The sequence below is a fragment of the Rutidosis leptorrhynchoides genome, unplaced genomic scaffold (assembly GCF_046630445.1).
Source record: "Rutidosis leptorrhynchoides isolate AG116_Rl617_1_P2 unplaced genomic scaffold, CSIRO_AGI_Rlap_v1 contig434, whole genome shotgun sequence".
Lineage (NCBI taxonomy): Eukaryota > Viridiplantae > Streptophyta > Magnoliopsida > Asterales > Asteraceae > Rutidosis > Rutidosis leptorrhynchoides.
In genome coordinates this window covers 1-20,122 of record NW_027266666.1, presented here as the reverse complement: position 1 = coordinate 20,122, position 20,122 = coordinate 1, and the positions used below count along the sequence as shown (strand labels likewise).

Below are 20,122 nucleotides of genomic sequence, written 5' to 3'. Positions count from 1 at the left end.
GCCACTGTGCCTACGTGTTAGTTGGTTGTTGGGTTAGCTTTAATTGCCTTTGCACGTTGTACTGTAGTCTGGGCCGCCGACTTTGCATTGTTTTTTCGATTAGCATGTGTGGTGCACTAAGTTACGAGGGAAAATGATTTTCCGATCTTCCCCTTAATTGCTGCAAAAAAGTAAAATGTATACAAAAAATAAGAGAAAATTAAATTAATTAGAAATACCAATGATAGAACAGATTAATATCAATAATAAATATAAATAATAATCTTTTGTGGAAAAATTTGATATATATTGCCACTTTTGTACAATTAAATATGATATGTTAAGAAAAAAGAATAAGCACAAATTAGATAAAAAGAAAAAAAAGGCTTCACAAATAAAATCTAAATGACAAAAATTGGTTACTCATCTTGTATATTTAATGGCTTAATTAATGTAAATATGGTTGATTAATAAAATTGATATATATATATATATATATATATATATCCACTTTTTAAAATACATTCATAGATTTTTATTTTTATTTTTTTACTACTATTATGGATATTTTTATTTCTAATATTAAAATTTAATTAATGTTTTTCTCCATTTTCATTATTCTTATTATTTTTTTCTTTATAGAGATCAAGGCTAAAGGAGAGGTTTCCTTGATAAATGAGATAAAAAATACACATTTAACCCTTAAAAATTATGCGTATTGAAAGATACTAATGGAAATTATAATGGAGGGTGAACGGCTTCAATCAAATGAAAGCTCAAAGGGGTAATGTATAATAGTTGAAAGTTAGAGACGAACGTATATTACCCTTAAAGTTCTGGAGGAGATTTTTGTGTCATCTCTCCTAATTTTAAAAATTGGATCTTGTAATTGAGTGCCCAGACGCTAGCTAAGTTAATTGAAAACAGAGCCACACTTTCCAATAAGCTTCGCAAGTGAAGAATTGCCTTTTTAAATAAAGTCAATTACTTAGAATAGGAGTTTTTAAATTTTCGAAGCACAGTTGGTAAGGTTTGACAAGTGCCACTAAATACTCTTTTTAACATCTTCGTTAAAAATTCCATGATGTGGATAATATTATAAAGAACAGTCCCTTGAATTATGGGTTATATGATCTCTACTTGAATCATTTTGTATCCCATGTGGCTCGTTCAACTTTGCAATCTAGGGTGAAGATTACAATGAGTATTGAACTGATATTCATCGCTCTGCTAGCATTGTCCGTGTGCGCTTCGATTTCAGTCGCGCTCCCTTCTTGATTCCCGGGGCAATGAGTATTTGAGATCACTTGTGTTGACAGGCGCAACGAATATCAACAGCAACAGCGGCGCAAACAGAGTCTGGACAGGGATTTCCTGGTTCCTCTTGTTGATTTGGGCATCGACGATGCTTTATTGAGACATGCCGGAAGTAGGAAATGACCGAGTTCGTTGGGCATTTTAGTTCCCGGGAGCATCACACAGATTTTTCAATCGGTCTCTTTGTCGCCCTTTGCTCAAACATTGACTGTTTCAATTAGTGTCGATGATGCTTTCTACTTTATTGAGACATGCCGGAAGTTAGGAAATGACTGAATAAATTGATATATTCCGATTTATTGATGTATTTTAAGATAGGATATTATGACATGTTTTATTATTGGGTTTTCTCGTTTTATGCCTGTGCTCTCCCTCCATAGACAGGTATGACTTATTTTTTAATGTGATAAGTTACTAACAACATGAAAGGGAGAATAGTTAGTGCCATGAAAAGCCCTAAATCAATAAATTTGTGATAAATTTATCTAAAACTACTTTAAATTAGCAAAAACTTGAATCGATACACTCGTGACATATTTATCTTTTGTTAGCTTTCGTCAAATTTCATCGCGAAATTACCGACTTGCGGTTACTTAATTGACATGATAAGTACACGTGGCAATTCATATCAATTTAGGAGAAATATGTTATAAGTTTATCAATTTAGAATTTTCCGTGATTGTTATCGATAGGGTGAACCTTTCTCTTCTATATTGAAAGAAATCAACCACATGGAGAAGTAAATTTTCAAATGATTAGTATTTTTTTCAAAGGAAAAATAACTTTTAGGGTCTTTTTGTCCAGTGAATTGTTTATTGTTGGAATATATTTTCTACATTTAATCAGGGTAATTGTCAAAGAAGTCTAGAACTTATTAATAGCAATTAATTTAGTCATAAACCTTCAAATTGTGCTAATTTAATCATAAACTTTTTTACATTTACTAATTTAGTCTTTGTGACAAAATTTGACCAAAAATCGATAACATGTACATCAACCATTTTATGTGGCATAACTGACGCTAATGTGAAAAAATTGTACAATTTTTAAATAAAATTTCATAATTTTTATCAATTTTTTCTTTTTTATAGCCACTAATCATTGGATGAGAGTTGCAGTCCTTGCCAAATCTAGGTGAGGGCAAGTAAATTTCCGTTGGGTGAGGCCATGATGCTCGCACCTAGAGGGCCATGAGAGCAAGCGAAGGTGTATTGACCCTCCCCTATGATCGGCTGCCGGCCATTGTTGTGACCCCCTCTTGGTAGAGTAAAATAGTAAAAAAAAAAAAAAAGGAAAAGGAAAGAAAAAAAACCAATAAAAATTTAAAAATTATAAAAATTGTTCACATTAGTGCCGGTCGTGTTACGTGAAGAAAATGATGTCTACCCTAGCGATTTATAGTCAAAATTGACCGAGCATACCAAATTAACAAATCATTGGTTTGGAACTAAATTAGCACAAGTGAAAGGTTTATAACTAAATTGGCCACCACATAATACTTCAAGGCTTTTTGGGGCAATTTTCCCTAGATGTCATAATCAATGGAAAACATAAGCCTAAATTCTAAAAAGGGAAAAAGCCACCCAAAACCCTAAACTTTACTTAGTATGAAAAATTTATTCCGAACTTTTTTTTTGTCACATAAAAAACTTCAAACTTCACAAACTCTGACATATTTATCCTAAATTTTTTAGTGATATAAAAAACTCTAAACTTATTCCGATGTGACATATTTACTCCAAATTATAGAACATTTTGTTCTTTTACTTTTAAATTTTTTGTCTTTTATTTTTGTCTTTTTTTTCTCCTTTTTTCTCTCCTTCGGTCATGGTGGAGGGAAAAGAGGAGGAGAAAAAGAGAAAAGGAAAAAGGAAAGAAAAAGGAAAAAAAGTAAAAAAGTAAAAGACAAAAATATCCTTCAGCCATAGAGTTGGGGTAAATGGGTTACAAATTACAATTGATAAATTTTGAGAGTTTTGTGTTACAAAAAAAAAATTTGGAATAAATTTGTCACATAGAACAAAATTTGATTTTTGCTAGCTTTTTCTCTTCTAAAAATATGAATTCATCTTTTGAGAATTAGAAAATTAGGCCCAATGCTCAAAGGGCTCAGGATCCTGATGCTTGGGCTGGGCTCTCTCCCCCTCGTGGGCCCCTCCGAGACCAACCCCAAGGGCCAAGACATTAGGTACTCGGCTTCTGCACCGTACAAAGCCGGGATCGCGCAAGATTGATCCCGACATCCCGATGCCCTGCCCGAACCTTGCAGTTGGACTCGAGACTTCTTTTTCGAATATTTATTCATTTCTGTAACAAAATATAAGAAAATAACTTTCATATGATATTTACAAAATACAAGCACGCGTAGATATCATTAACCGTTGATCATGTCATTGAAATATGTCCATTCTCGGTGAGAGAGGGGGTTTTGTGTTTACTATAACAGATTAGGGGCAAATTATGTATCGCACGAGGGAAAGAAGTGATTTCCTTTATGAGATTTTAAGGTTTTGAATGAAATTATGGATGGTATTGAACTTGTATTGCATTGAGGCCGTGAGGGAGCAGTGGGGAGCAGTGCACCACCACCTACTAGCGGTTGTCGACTCTTGCCGATGAAGCAAGGGTGGCGGCCAAATCCTTTTATCTAATCCTAACCGATGCTTTTACAAAGAGAATTTCCATACTATAAGGCTACGTTTGGTCGTCCGGATTTCTAAACGGGATAAGACTGGATATGATAAGATAAGAAATCCATGAATTTCTTTATATCCCATCAACTGTTTGGTGAACTACGGATTTAAAGTCAGATATCCTCATATCCTATCCAATCTACTGTTTGGTGAACTACGGATTTAAAGTTGGATATTCTCATATCTTATTTAAATTATCGTTTGGTGAACTACGTATTTAAATTCAGATATTTTAAAAACAATAACATTAGGCAAGTACAAATTTGTAGGTTTAATATTCACAAAATTATCCAAAATAATATATTTTTTCAAACTAACAGATTCTCATTGAATTTCATGATAACGTATCGTAATAATCTTTTATGTTCCTTTGAAATAATCTTTTGGATACCCCCTTCAACATTAAACGTTTTTAGAATAACCTCAATTCAATATATTCACTTTGAAACATGAATTCTTTTTCTCTCTTACAAGTTTTTAATTTATTTCCATTTTATTACATGTCCAAGTTTTTCATTTGTTTCCATTTGTTTCCTTCAACATCAAACGTTTTTAGAATAACATCAAATTTCAATATATCTACCCTAGTTTTCTGTTTGTATCCAAGTTCAGGGAACTGCTTTGCCACAAGAAACGATCTCTGTAGCTAAACCAAAATTAAAATGAGTTTGTAGATGTCTCTCAAGTCGTCATCTCAAACGATAACCCAACCGAAATAATATACATGAACCAAAATAAGCTTTCAACCTATGTTATAACAAGAAGAGCAAAATGTACACTCGTTTTCAGTGACTTATCAACATATTACAATTGTTAAATATGGACAAGAAAAAATGGCAAATTTATGTTTGTATTTGCCCTAAAAGAAAGGCGAGAATTCTTTGCTTGCTGTTTCTTATCAGCCTCTTATCATGGACAAACAAAAAGCCACTCATGATGATGGAAGCGGAGTAGCTCGGGCACCAAATTCAAGAGCGTCTTCGTATCTCCTTGTAAGGAAAAATAAAGCAGCTGCATCGTGCGCTGCAACTTTTGAAGAGATCAACTTGAATCTCAAGTCCATGAACACATTGTGCGGAACATGTTCAAATGATGATAGTTTATCATTGTTGGCAATCAACTAGACACTTCACTAGAGTTCCTCCTACTCGGGCCTTCTAAATCATCCTAAATCATCACAGTTAAGCTGCTCACAAAGGCATGCCAGAGGATTTGCATGAAAGTAATCCTCCTTCTTGGGCTTATGACAATAACTCTACGATGACTTGGCTTTGCCATGTTCTTCTCATGTGCCAAATGTACAACAACTTCAAAAGTATTATGGAAAATGTCCCATTCTGACACAAATCCAGTAAACCACAAGCCTTTAACGATTTAAGAGAAAAATCCAAGATACTTGCAAAAAAATCAGTTTTTTTTTGGTGAAAAAAAAATGTCACAGTTTGTACACAACTTTTTGAAGGAAAATGGGATAAGCCTAGTTAAATCGACTTGTTCTTCCAAGGGAAATAATGGAAGAACGTCAATCAAGTTAACACACAAACAAGTAATCTCGAAGGTCCTAAGGCAATCAATATATAACCAATAAGTTAACTCCCCTTCTCACATTCAATTGAGACAGATCCGCTGCAATCGACAATGACCATTTGTGATATCTCATAATGTCTACTCAAATAGGACAAACAAAAATCAATTATTTGTCGCAACCGGCAACCCACAAAAAGACGTACATGAATCATGTTGGTGACATGAACTAAAATCATCATTAGCAGCATGTACTAATGAACTTGTAGGCTATCAACACGAAGCCATAATTGAAATTCACCCACGATTTCAAATTCGATCACCACACCAGCATAATAATCAAACATGTAGATAGCACAAGCCGCAGACTGTGCAAACGGAGCCCCAATAAAAAGCAATCGAACATAAAATGCCTAGAGCACAAGACACATGCCAACAATCAACGACCAAGCATATGGAATTAACGAAACTAATGACAACTGCAAATAACTTGCAGCGGCAATAGGCATTGGGAGGAGCAGTAGTGGCGAGTCCGCCGGCAGAAAGTGCTTGGCCATTGCACCAGCTTGATGTAATCGAATTCTCTCTAGTGGCCTCCGTCATCAGCCTCTCTGGCAATAATCACCGTCGCGATCCCCACAACGAGAACCGCTAGGCAAAGGGGAGGTGAAGAAGAAGCCATTGATGGAGAGAGAGACCGAAACAGAGAATCGAGCGGAGGTAGATCTAGGGCGAAGGAAGTGTAGAGTCGAGTGGAGAGGAAGCTGAGTGAAGAAGCGCTGTAGATCAAGGTTGCATTTGGGTGGGGGAATCGATTGGGAGGGCGAACAGCGGGCGATCGCCGATGGACAGGGGTCTTACCTAAGCGGAGGAAGAAGACTTTTGTAAATTTTGATGAAAATTCTGACAGCTATTGAGAAGATGTCTTCAATGTCGATACATACTTTAGAAACAGAGAGTGAACAATAGAGAAAGAAAAAAAGTGTAGGGTTTTATATTTCGAATAAAAGAAATTCTATCTGACCTTATCCCATCCCCTCCCTCGGATTTTTTTATCCGGTTTATATCCGGTTTATATCCAACTTTATCCTATCATAAATGATAAAATATATCATATCGTGATTTTTATTCGGTCGACCAAACGCAGCCTAAATCTCAGGCATTTTCACTTTCTTAAGAAAGGTTTTCCATACAATTTTTCATTTTTTGATAAGTTTTTTCAAACTCTTTCATGACGTGGCTCACCATGTTTCTTCGAAAATAAAAAAGAAGAAGAAGAAGAAGCGACGTCTTAATTTTCATCAGTCAAATTCGAAGAAAGCCGTTCGATTGCTTTAGTTTGACAAACTCTAAGACTTGATTTCATTGTCAAATTTTATGAAAGCTATTCAAAATTCTAGGAATCGGTTGTATTTTTGGAAATATTTTGAAGCATGTTGAACACCGCACATCATCCTAATTTCTTTTGATTGGGAAGTGCTGACGTGGAAGGTGGGAACGTTTGATGCCTTATGGCATATCCAGTAGAAGCTACTAGAAGCACCTCCCTAAAACCCCCCTCCTCACGCCGCGCACCCGAGATAGGTCTCCCCACTTTCAAAACCACTCCCGGATTTTCCAAACCCTTTCAAAATTCCCGAGACCCGATCGACCGAATCGCCACAGCAAATCCGACGCCGCCGCCCGCCGATCTCTCGCCGCCCGCCGACGACCGCCGAGGGAAGATGGATCCGGCGAAGGTGGACCAGCTGAAGCAGTTCGTCGACACGTGCAAGTCCAATCCCGCCGTCCTGGCCGATCCTTCGCTTGCCTTCTTCCGCGACTACCTCGAGAGGTGAGTAGCTCTTCCCGGCCGGCGCGCGCGCTCGGTTCGTTCCCCTTCGCCATTCTCGATTCTCCTGACTGATTCGGAACCGTTTCGTCGCAGCCTCGGAGCTCAAGTCCCTCCTGCCGCCGCTGCTCACACGGCCGGCGAATCGAAATCGGTAAGGCTCGCGCCGCTTGAGTCTGCTTTTGGCACGTTTGGATTCGCGCGGTTGTTTGCATTCTACAGGAATTTTTAGGTCGATTCGTTCTCGGATTCGGCGCGCTTGACTCAGTTTGCTTTGAGATTGGCGATTGATGCGATTTTGTGGTGGTTTGGCGTGAAATGACGCTGAGCTCGCTCTTGTACGCATTTTCATAGGGCGAAGATTTGAGGTGTTTCTTTCGGTATAGTTGGAAACAAAGGACTTAAACGTTGTGAAGCAGTTGTGCAGTGTTGATAATGATTCAGTACTGCGCATTTGTTTGAATACATATCATCATCGCTTGATTTTGTTTGAAACCGATTGACATGTGGTGGTCGATGCTACTGCATTTTGTCGTGATTTCTGTACCGAGTACGGTAATAATACTTGCTCTGGATTGTGGACTACTGCAGAAGAGCCACGTGTTTGACGAGAGTGACGAGGATATGGAGGAGAACGAAGGTGGACATGTGAAAGTGGAACAGGAAGAGGAGGAGGAGGAGATTATCGAGTCAGATATTGAGCTTGAAGGCGAGACGGTTGAGCCTGATGATGAGCCTCCCCAGAAGGTTTTCTCACCTCTAACACAGACCTGTGGAATCATCTCACTTTTAACATTTTCTTTTCCCTCTTTTTTGCCTACTTTGTTATTGAGTTTGCTGTGTGAATTGATGTTGAGTGCCTTTGTTATATGATTTTTCAGATGGGAGATCCGTCGCTTGAAGTTACTGAGGAGAATCGTGATGCCTCTCAAGCGGCAAAGGCACAAGCCATGGAATTCCTTTCTGAAGGTTCTGATAATTACTTTTCAACCTTGCAGTGCTAGGGATATGTGTGCTTCTTGAATCTGTTGGTCTTGTTTAATTTACTCTTTGGTTTGCTGATTTGTCCTCTGCAGGAAACTTGGAGGAAGCGATTGAGCACCTTACACAGGCAATAACACTCAATCCAACCTCTGCAATCATGTATGGAACCAGAGGTTAGAAGCTGGCGGAGTTTTTGAAGTGACTACCGAAATTTTTTGTCCTTTTATTTTGTTTTAAGTTCTTTACCTCATGTCAGCACATGGTTATTGATGCTTTTACAGCTACTGTGTATATTAAGATGAAGAAGCCCAATGCTGCAATCCGGGATGCAAATGCAGCTTTAGAGGTAACATCTACTTAAATTGTTCAAGGTATTGGCAACCATGTGTTCATGAGCAATGGTTTAGATTTCACATGGAAAGTTCAGTTGTTGTGCTTATTGCACACATATAAAGTAATACATGCACAAAAAAATGCTGAAGTGTTTTAACACAATTATTGCAAAATTAGAAACATTCTCATCATTACTGATTTTATTAATTGTGGAGAATTGTTCAAGGAAAACTTATGACTTTATAAGCTTTCCTACTTGGTGTCGGACCTTGTTGAGTTGTCTTGTATGGGTGGGATTGACCTTGGAGTCTTAAATCTCGGGTTGTCATGCTCATGTACTTTGTTAATCTAGATAAATCCGGATTCTGCAAAAGGCTACAAGGCTCGTGGCATGGCTCGAGCTATGCTTGGTCAGTGGGAAGAAGCTGCGAAGGATCTTCATTTGGCATCAAAGCTAGATTACGATGAGGAAATAAATGCTGTACTTAAGAAGGTCTCTCTCTCTCTCTCTCTCTCTGTGCTCGTGTTTGGGCTTGTCCATTCTATCCTTTTTGAGCAAAAAGTTATTAACTGATTTGTCTGCCAAAATCAAACATTAGTTTTTGCTTTTGAAGTTATGAAAATAAATGAGATAATTGACAAATGATTTTATATATCCGAATGTAAAGGTTTCTAATATGTCAGTGCATTCAAACAGATCTTTTATGCAATTTTTTGATTGCCTATGTTTCTTGCTTGTCTTCTTGGCTTGAGTCAAGGAGACAAGTCATTGCATCTTTTGCCGTGGACTTCGTCTGACATTCCTTTTTTATTTCAGTACACTAATGAGTAAAGATGGCTAAGAAAGTTGACAATTAAGGAGCTCTCTTTGCACTCTAGATTAGTTGCAGCTAGATTGCATAGAGAATGCCAATGATTGTCTTTTAGACACCGGATACAGGGCTCTGCTTATGCCTATTTCCTGTGGTTTTTGAAGCACGAGAATTTTCTGGACTGGGCATTCTTTGCTCTCTAGATTAGATTCAGACGGCTACAGATAAGATGAGATGCCTCTTATTTCATTGTAGATTGCTTGTATAAGGCCAATAAATGCCCTTCGGGATTACATCACAAAGTTAAAAGTTATCGCATCTAGGTTGACCTCGAAATCATCTTATGCACCTTTCACACTGGCTGTTGCTGGTTTATCATGAAATGTTGGCCTTTACTTTGACGAGTGACAGTTTAAGGTGGGGTCACCTTTTGATTTTGTGGTCTGCGCTGGAATAAATTGCTGGTTGGAGTTTCATGAGAACTCGCATGCGGCTTTTCTCTTGGACATCTTTGAAATGTGGGATTGATGCGCAATTTGAATCTTGCTCCATCAAGTTCGATTCCATCATTTACAACTTTCAATCTACACAGGTTGAACCAAATGCACATAGGATTGAGGAACATCGGAGGAAGTATGACAGATTACGTAAGGAGCGGGAAGAAAGAAAGATTCAGCGTGAGAGAGAACGTAGACGTGCTGAGGCTCAAGTAATTGGTCCATGATCCTGATGTTCAGTCATTTAGGATGTTTTTCTTGCTATAATTCCCGTGTGACATTTTTTGTGCCTTTCCTCTAGGCTGCATATGAGAAGGCAAAGAAACAAGAGCAGTCATCATCCAGTAGACCATCTGGTGGTATGCCTGGTGGATTCCCAGGTGGTATGCCTGGTGGATTCCCAGGTGGTATGCCTGGTGGTATGCCTGGCGGATTCCCTGGTGGAATGCCTGGAGGCTTTCCAGGGGGGATGCCTGGAGGCTTTCCAGGGGGGATGCCTGGAGGTTTCCCAGGTGGCATGCCAGGAGGAATGCCTGGAAATGTTGATTTTAGCCAAATACTGAACGTAAGTGTGCTGGACAATGGATGGTAATGCCTGGAAATGTTGATTTTAGCAAAACACCAAGTACTTTTTCTCAGCAAAACAGAAATAAGTGTGGTGGAATATGGATATCTCACTTTTAGAATAAAGACCTAGATGTGAATTGGTGCGTGCAACTTTGATGATTTGATTATGTTTTTTTTTTTTTTTTTTTGGGGTGGATCACTCATTGATCATATTGTAGTCAGTTTGTCTGTTCCTTTTCACCTTTGCTCATTCGTTTTGATGAGCTTTTACTGAACATTTGGAGCAGGATCCCGATCTTATGGCTGCATTTAAGGATCCAGAAGTCATGGCTGCTTTGCAGGATGGTACTGTTTTTTTCTGGCATTATTCTTTTTTTGTTCCTATTTCTTGCACTTTATTGAGATATCTTTCATTTCACTGAGGTATCATTTAGCAGTTTTACATGTCCTCTGTAAGGAGCTATAACCTTGAGATTTAGAATATGGTGATATTAATGCATGACCCGTAAGGTAACCATGAGCGGTATCGAAGTAATCTTAGAACAAAGTACTTTTAATTGTCCAAGTCTTTGTGGATATTTTTTCACTCAGCATAAAAGGACATAAGCATTCAGTAACAGTCGTTGGGAGGTTATTAACCTAGAGCTGACAACTGGATAGCAAATGAATCTGTGGGCATCTGCGCTTATAATTTTGCTCTATGCGACAGTAGATTATGGTTACTTATGGTAGAAACTTGCGTAGCTTATTGGAGATTTTTATGTCATCTTTTGTTCCTGTGTTGATGGTTTTGCAGTAATGAAGAACCCTGCCAATCTGGCAAAGCATCAGGAAAATCCAAAGTGGCCCCTATAATTGCAAAGATGATGAGCAAGTTCGGAGGACCCAAGTGAAAAGTTCGGATGCATTAATAAGCTGTCTTCAGGTCGAAGGTTCTGGCTTATCATAGTGGAGGGGTTTGAGAAGGCTACCTGAAAAGTCGGTTGTCATCATCTGTAAACATTTTTCCGTTGGTGGGGATCTCGGATAAGCATCTTGATTTTGCTTTTGAAACGATAGGTATAAGCTGAATAACGTCATGGGAAAAGTGTGATTTAGTTGTGCTTTCCAGTTATTTCCAGCCTTGCCTTCTTAAAGATTCCAAATTTGATGGGACACATGATCACTGCTTATCGTCCCAGATTTGCCGTGTTGCAAAATCATCCGGACTTCATTTGCTTCCTGTCCTCAGAGGAACTTCCTGTTGGAGTCTTCGTTAAGGTCCTCGTGCCTAACCGACAGTTCGCAGAGCTTTAGACTGGATTTGTCAGCTTACGGTAGAGCTTTGCTTTATATTATGACCCAACTTTATCGATGCAACTTTCGTACATGGGGCTTCTAAAGCTTCACCTTCCTAGGGGTATGTATGCACTGCAAAGCAGTGCCGCGAGGTACAGAGATAGCGGGATACATCGGAGTAGACAGTTTTTGGAGGGAAAATGATTGTTCGATGTGAGTCATGAGATCCAGAACGTTCGAAATGGACTACTAATCGACATGGGTCTTCAGCTTGCGACAAGCTGACACGACCTTTTTCCCACCGTAGTCCAGCCGCCCTCCGTATGGTGAATAGAGGTTACGTCCGGCAAAGTAGACGTACGAATCCCACCAACGACCGGGCTTCACGTCGCGGTCAATTTGGTGACCTACGCACCAGAGGAACAAGTCGATCGAACGGATAACGACGTTCCATCCACAGGAGGGGGGGAGAGGTGGTGGCTATCGCCCAACGACCTTCGCCCTCCGCGGGCGCAATCTCCCTCTCCTGAAAGATGCGCCTGCGCAGACAGAATTCCCACTCGCCTCCGCACGAGAATAGCGAGGGAAATTCCTCCCGTCTTACCAAACGGCAGCAGGTCCCCACTCTTCATGTCCAACGTTTTTTCTGCTTTTATCGCCACTCCAAAGTCCAAGGCTGCTACCACATATACCCATGGCTTCGTCTATTCCCGAGATATCCGGTTCGCCTTTTTTTTCTTTTCCTTGACCGGTTTTCACCAAACTGATCCCTCTTCTTTCCCTACCAACTTCTTCACTTTCTGCGTTTTCGAAATAAGAAAGTAGCTCTTTTTCAATTCCATGTCGTCATGGTGACACTTGATTACGGATGCGATTCCGCTTTAGCTAGTCCGATTCATGCTCACTAATCTCGTCTAAACATGGCCTAATCTCTCTCTCCCCCCCCCCCCCCCCCACGGAGGGAATTTTTTTTTTCTTTTTGTCTTTTGTGTCGCTTCAAAAAGATGATCCGCTACTTTTGGTACACAAGTGGTTTTGTGAGATGCTTGTGTTCACTGTTGATGACGCATGCATTACGCACCAATTGCGCAATCACCTCTCCTGGGGTACCCACACGTTCATACTTTCAAATGCCAAACCAAGAAACAAGACCAAATAGAAAAAGGAAAAATGAAAAATGAAAAATGGAAAGTGGAAAAGGGGAAAGATGTTGATACCCATAGAGATTAACTCCAATTTGGTAGCTCGGGGGTCGCTTTAAAGCATATGCTTAAGCAATGATGATGCAATATCGCTCACGCTTTTCTCCTAATCACAAGCCCTAGTGGGAATGTGGATTTCAATGACGCACCGTTCTCTAATAATTAAAAGATTTCCAATATATATATAAAAGAAGAAAATTGTTCTTGTTCTTTTCTTGTTTCTCTTTTTCATCTTCTCTCTAATCTCATGCTTTGCGGGGACGGATTGTGGAGTGGTTGTGGGGGCTTCAAAGTCGTCCAACGGTAGCCTTGAACAATGGTCACTACCGTTTAGTTTGATGATAAATTAATAACACCTTGGAGTTCATAGGTATATGGGCTGCACTGATTTTTCAGAAACCCTATTTTGATCTACGAAAATATCACTGTTTGGTGAGAAATCCCTGTCTACCCTCTTGACGAATTCGGTCATGGTCGTCATCAACTGTTACACTATAGTCAGATGAATAGAATATTTTCCCAATCATATGGTTTATATTCACAGGGAAGCAGATGGGTGCGTATGGTCTTTTGACTATATACGCTAGGCTCTGTTCATAACACCTGTACAAGAAAGAAGAAAGCCATTTTTATTTTATAATCAGACCAAAAAATGATGTGATCAAGTACATTATGGCCATTGATTACGCCGAAAAAAAGTACATTATGGCCATTAAATTTGAAAGACATTGTACTAAATATTTGTAAGTTAAAAATTTGGATTAGTTGATGTCCATGAGAGACTAATTTCTTCTTCTGATTTCTAGTTTGATAAATTAGCAAGCTATTTACGCTGAGTATAAGGATTTATATCACCTTTTTTTCTGCCTAACACTACCTAAAGGAATTATTTCCAGTACTTTACCATCCATCTTTATGAATGTCAATATAGAAATTCTATTTTTAGCAATCAACCAACTATCAAAGTCAATTGTGACATATATATGACTTCTCTAAAAGAATGACAGAATAGTCTGTATATAATACATAAAAGTCTATGGTTGATAAGCTAGCACTACTTTTTGTGATATAATAAAACTTAACTTCAATTTCATCAACTTTCTTTCCTATTTTTCGTGGGTAGTGAAAGCTTTGTCTTTGCACGAGAAAATTGTCCAAAAATCCCTAACTTTATTGTATGCAGTCAATTTAGTTATGAATATTTCAATTGTGTCAATTTAATGTTAAATCTTTTGACAATTTGCTAATGTAATTTCTCTTTGGGAATCTCGGTGATCCTTTTGCTTGCATAACAAGAGCAAGTAATGAGCCAAGTATCACCTAAAAAAGAGTCAAGTGAGATTGACTTAATGTTCAAATAGGCCTACAATTCTCATCCCTATTATGTCATCGAAATCACGAATGCTCTTCCTTTGACATTTACTTGGAAAATTCATGATAGAATTAGGAATTCTAAGTAGAAAACTTGAGGCCAAGTAGTGTTCTTAATGTGGTTACTACCAACTTTGTCCGCTTTAATTGTCATACATCATGTCACCAATTGATATGGACGCTGCAAAAGAATTTCGCATCAATGAAGATTTTAGAAGTACAGACGATGCCGGTATATTTGGTCCCATAAGACCCACTTTTACGATTTGCTTTCCTAGCAAACTCTTACTTAGCATTCCCCGCATGTCCGATCGCGTGATGTGCGACAATCTGTCACTGCGATTGCGGTCCTGTCATGGGAAACTACTACATGTGAAGCTGCTTATAGCTCGGCCGGGAGCCGTCTGAGCACGAAATTCAGCAACACTCATGTTACGATTCCCTTAATTTTAACCCGACAGATCCATACTTACAAGCAATGCCACCACATCGCCTTCCTCATGGTGTGTTGGGAAAACACAACCCCAACTTGCCAACTTGCGCGACACCTTAAAAGTGTAAAATAATCAACTGCTTCACCTACGCATCCCGAAACGAGTTGTTTAATCAAGGCGCCATGACAAACCGCCTTCCACCCGGCCCATCTTTGGTGCGCCCTCGAGGTTGAAAGAAAGCCGTACGTGGTTGATTATGCATTAAGCATATTGTTGGGGAATCATGAGTGAACAGCATCTGTATATTTCGTGTTCAGCGATCGCCTCGACGTCAATATAAAATTATCTTTGGTACCTCACTTCCCTTACCTTATGGATCAAGCCTATTTATATATATTTTCCACCAAGGATGTTCCATCCAAGCAGACAAATGATAATCCATTGGCTACTCTACTCTTACCTTGCAGGTCTTGAAAATCTGGCCATATATTTTTGTGTCCACATGGAAGAAGGATAAGCCAGCATTTGATCTTGCGTGTGTCGCATTGACAATCCAAAGGACGAAAATGGATTTTTGCCCTTGTATACGACCTTTGCAATTTAAAAAATTCGATTTATCCGCACAAGATAGTCCTAGGAGATCAAGTGCGAGGCGAACAAGTTTTTAGGGTTTCTTTTTTGTGGTTGACACCGGTTGAAGTAATGAAGTGAGCATAAAAGGGAGGAGGGGTCCAAGGCTAACCATACCCACCTAAACACAGAGATTCAAGTCAAAAGACCAACAAGTTGGATTATCAACTACCACCAATATGGTAGTACAAAACCATATGTCATCTTATGACTTGTTGAGACAAGAAAATCATATGGTCCAAATGAGTTGAATCAACATTTGATGAGGCAACCTCTAATGCCCATGGCACGTGTAACATTGTCTTCATTGGATTGGAGATATACCTATGCATCAACGTTGTATATATATTTCACCAGATAACTCATTGACTACCATTAAGTAATCATAGTAGTTCTATTATAATTGATTCTTTCAATCATTTAGTTGATGATATTTTTATTCAATTTTTTTTCACTTCGCAGAGGGATATGTAATTTTTCAAAATGTTTTTCTGCAAGTAATTTGCAAAGGTCATAGAATTATTCTAATGTTGACCCCCTCCACTCAAAATTTTCTTCCCGAGTTTTTCTTGAATTTTGAAAAATATTTAATGATACTAACCAAGATTATCACATAACAAGCCATGGATTCATTCCCTTGGATGTCCATATAAAGGTGCGCGCGCGCGCACACACGCACACACACACACACATATTAATACCAAAATCTGTGGGTGGTGCTAATTTATTGATGATTATTCTACCAACCAGATAACCCCGTACGAAATCGCACAGGGAATAGAAAAAAGCCAGAATGCCAATGGAGCCGCAAGATTTTCCACTACATTACTACTTAAATAGACAGAAGTAGTCCGATGTCAAGTCAAACATACTAAAATAAAATTCCAGAGGTCGTTTTGACGTGGTTGTGCACGCAAATGTTGGAGGCTGGACGAAGTTTGAGTGGCCATGCTTCTCAAGTTAATTTATATGTGCAATCATTAAGATCTCTGATGTGAAGACAAAACGTTCGGAATCGCATGTTAGGGACGTACATAGCTCAGATCATAATTGAAAAACCTCTGCAGCATAAGATATGTCCTAGCCGTCCCATGGCAAGGTAAATAACCTACATTGTAATCGTCTTGTCGATAGCCCAACTGAATTACAGTGCCTATGAGGGCGGCACACGCAAAAATATTAATGTACTTAAGTGAATTCAGCACTATCTAAGATGTCATTAATTGACTTAATCACATATGGACCCTCTTTGACTCACGGTCTTGCCAAAATGAATAAAATCTATCAGACATCTCACACCTGATCCAGCCGACATGTTCACCATGTAATCGAACCCAACTAGCCACAGAAAATAATTTTTCCTGGTCAATGAAGTGAATCATTCCGTGGGGAAAAAATAGGATCCACTTGATTGCTTTTGCATCATAATGTGCCTCCCCATCCTCGCACACATATCGTTTCAACCATTCAATGCCAGCCAAATCTCCCAACACATTTGGGGCAACGCATGAGCATTTGCCATGTACCACCAAATGCCAATGTACTATGTCTTGACGGGGTGAAATATTATCCATGAAAAAAAAAAAGAAATCTTGCCCTACTTTCCCACGAAAGATGCTCTACAACCAAAAAAGGTCGTACAAAACGTTTTCTTGCAGCACAAACTTGTAAATCCATTTTTGAACTATCTTTTCTCGATTATCCATAATATGTAGAAAAGGATAAGAAGCAAAATACATCGCCTCATGTACGGGTAAGTGTCATCTTTTTTTGATAATTCAGATAACAATTCTTTCCGTTATGTAAAAGTAATTATTTAACATAACCCACATAGACATTCTTGGAAATTAGGTAAAAGTTTGAGGTCAAAATCCTTTTATTAATTTGGATCATCTTCGATGGAGGTCAAAATCCTTTTATTAATTTGGATCATCTTTGATGGCGATTAGCATCGATTACATATATTTTCTTTCCCTTTTTATTTATTTGGGTATGGCATAAATGTCATGATACGGAGGCGTAGAGTTAGACTTGGGGGTGACGAAATGGGTGATGGAATGGTGGAGTAAGAGTGCAATTAGGGAGTGGGGTTGTGTATGAAACTGGCGAAGGAGGGACGGGGGAGAAATTTTTGTTTGGGAGGGAGGGAGAGAGAGAGTGATGGATTGATGAGATGTGTGGGGATGTGCCGTTGGGTCATCCATCTTTCACTTTCATCATATTTTTTTTGTGTTTTAGCTTTGGCACACACCAGAACAAGGTCATATTAGTTCCGATGTCATTTTCTCTCCTCCCCATTTGGTGGACCCCCAAATGAATCTCTCTCTCTCTCTCTCTCTCTCTCTCCCTTGATGATTTTTTTCTAGGTAAAAAGAAAAATTATTGAAGGTTAAAGTGAAAATCATGTTGTACATGTCTTGGAGCTCCATAAGTTCGACTCGAGTTCCGGACCAACGATTCTGATTTTTTGGAAATCCATTTCATCACGCTTTTTTTTAAGATTCCGCGTGTTTCCCAAACAGAATACAGGAGTACCATTATTAAGATTTGTACAGCGATCGGAGATGAAAAAAGATATTTACTCTTTAGTGCTTAAAAAATATTGTATAAATTTCATCCTCTTTAATTAAAAGCGCCAATGTTTTGATGCGGTATCTAAATGATTTTTAATGTCTCATCGAACATTTAGCACTTCACTTTTCATCTTCAACCTCGATTTTCAAGGGACGTCATGGTTAAAAAAATGTTGTGCTCATAAAAAAGAAGATTAAACTTATCCCTCATCCCTTATCGATATGAGATCATCGTTAAGATCGAAAATTTTAAATTGCACCAAACAACTAAATTCGAATTATATAATTGATTCAATAAAGGGCATGTCATATTTTTATTGGATGTTTAATATCATCGATCTATTTAAATATATTATATTAATCTATTACATCACTTAATATATCAATTTAAGACACGAGCGTTGTATAGCTATGTCATTCCACTAATTTTTGGGCAACGTGTGAAAGCTATATTTTTTTTTCCTCCACTGAGCTGACATCTGTAATAATGAATGAAAATCCCCGTCCATTATAAAATTCCAATAATGAAGCCATCGGAAAGGAACGTAGGGCTTGTATATAAAGGTGGTTGCGGGGCTTTCGAGTTTTTACAAGTGGAGTTAGCGCTAGAGCTGAGAGAGAGAAAGCCAGAGAGAGAAAGAGGAGGATTTTGGATGAACGTATATTCATTGGGAGGTGCTAGTCATGGGGAGGCAACCGTGCTGTGACAAATCCGGGGTGAAGAAAGGACCGTGGACGGCGGAGGAGGACAAGAAGCTCATCAACTTCATCCTCACCAACGGCCACTGCTGCTGGCGTGCCGTCCCTAAGCTTGCCGGCCTCCGCCGCTGCGGCAAGAGCTGCCGCCTCCGCTGGACCAACTACCTCCGCCCCGACCTCAAACGCGGCCTCCTCAGTGAGGCTGAGGAGCAGCTCGTCATCGACCTCCATGCCCGCCTCGGCAACAGGTCCGGTTGATGAGCTTGTCATTTATCTTGATTTTCCTCTCATCCAATTTTCTTGTCATCCAAGTATATCGGTTTTGAGTCCTTCGTCCGGCATTAAAGAAATTAGTTCATTTGCTTCACCAGTTCTGAGTCAGAGAGCATGTTCTCTAATACAATCATTTCTTATATAACACGACGAAATCTGATGAGAAATAGCTTCATATATACATCTCAGGTAAGCAGGTGGATTAAAATAAAATATATACATGAATATAATGGATATACAATTAAAGTATAGACTTTTAAATGTGGTTAATTCGGAATTAAATCATTTCGGCAACTGAACAACGTTTTAGTATCACCTTTCCCCAGTATTTTTCTATTATTTCAGTATATTGCGATTGGTCAATCAATTCATGGCTGCAATTTTAGTCCATGCTTTCAATATCTTCAATATACATCTTCCGTCATATCACATGTATCATTCATTTGGCAAGCAGCCCTTGGAAAAATTAGGTTTTCACACACCATGTTCCCACACGTATGAGAAGTGCTTTTTGTTGACTGCGTACACAAGGAAGATGTCTCGACGTGACACATAATTAAAACTAACATCTACGTCTTCCTGTGCTTGATTAGGTGGTCGAAGATCGCGGCAAGGTTGCCCGGGAGAACCGACAACGAAATAAAGAACCATTGGAACACCCACATCAAGAAGAAGCTGCTCAAGATGGGGATCGATCCCGTGACCCACGAGCCCTTGAACAAGCCTCAGAAAACTCCATCCGAACACGACCCGGAAGCTTCTCTGTCGTCATCGCAAGCGGACCCTACGTCCGAATCGCCCGCCAACACGGACCAACCCAACAACGCCCACGCGGACGAGTACAACTCGTCCTCGTCCTCCCCGTCGGCCTCGTCCGCCGAGAACTGTTGCTCCGGCAGGGACGAGTCCACGGTCTTGCTCGAGTACATCTGCAGCGGCGGTGGCGGTGACGACGACCAATCATTCTTGATGGACAGCTTGTGGGTGGACGAATCGCAGCCGGCAGGGCCACCCACCTTTGACGTCTCGCCGAAGGAAAACCCCAGTGGCGGCGGCGGTGGCGACGTGGCGGGCTTGTTCCCATCTTGGCCGGACGAGAACGAGAGCTTCTCGTGGTTGTTGGGG

General features: G+C 39.4%; 2 protein-coding genes across 3 annotated transcripts; both read left to right on the top strand.

Moving 5' to 3' along the window:
* The first annotated feature begins 7,237 nt into the window (after positions 1-7,237).
* On the top strand, positions 7,238-11,392 carry LOC139883676 (FAM10 family protein At4g22670-like). Of its 2 annotated transcripts, none has more exons than XM_071867821.1 (11): positions 7,238-7,347; positions 7,441-7,468; positions 7,936-8,091; positions 8,226-8,313; positions 8,421-8,501; positions 8,610-8,674; positions 9,014-9,154; positions 10,066-10,182; positions 10,272-10,535; positions 10,825-10,882; positions 11,334-11,392. In XM_071867821.1, the coding sequence occupies exons 1-11, from the start codon at positions 7,238-7,240 to the stop codon at positions 11,390-11,392; spliced, it is 1,167 nt and encodes a 388-aa protein (XP_071723922.1). The 2 variants fall into 2 exon arrangements, with proteins under 2 accessions (XP_071723922.1, XP_071723920.1); XM_071867819.1 differs by having other exon boundaries at positions 7,441-7,498.
* Positions 11,393-18,709: 7,317 nt separating this feature from the next.
* LOC139883675 (MYB-like transcription factor ODO1) lies at positions 18,710-20,112 on the top strand (the record flags this gene model as incomplete). Its single annotated transcript, XM_071867818.1, has 2 exons — positions 18,710-18,972; positions 19,591-20,112. Coding segments are annotated over exons 1-2 (785 nt in total), but the record flags the coding sequence as incomplete, so codon positions are not given.
* Between the last annotated feature and the right edge of the window lie 10 nt (positions 20,113-20,122).

What these genes read in the sequence shown, in the direction of transcription:
- LOC139883676 (XM_071867819.1), top strand. Translation starts at nt 7,238, where the DNA reads ATGGATCCGGCGAAGGTGGACCAGCTGAAGCAGTTCGTCGACACGTGC. An exon ending in ATGCAAATGCAGCTTTAGAG is followed by an intron (nt 8,675 to 9,013) that starts GTAACATCTACT and finishes TTGTTAATCTAG; the next exon opens with ATAAATCCGGATTCTGCAAA. An exon ending in CATGGCTGCTTTGCAGGATG is followed by an intron (nt 10,883 to 11,333) that starts GTACTGTTTTTT and finishes ATGGTTTTGCAG; the next exon opens with TAATGAAGAACCCTGCCAAT.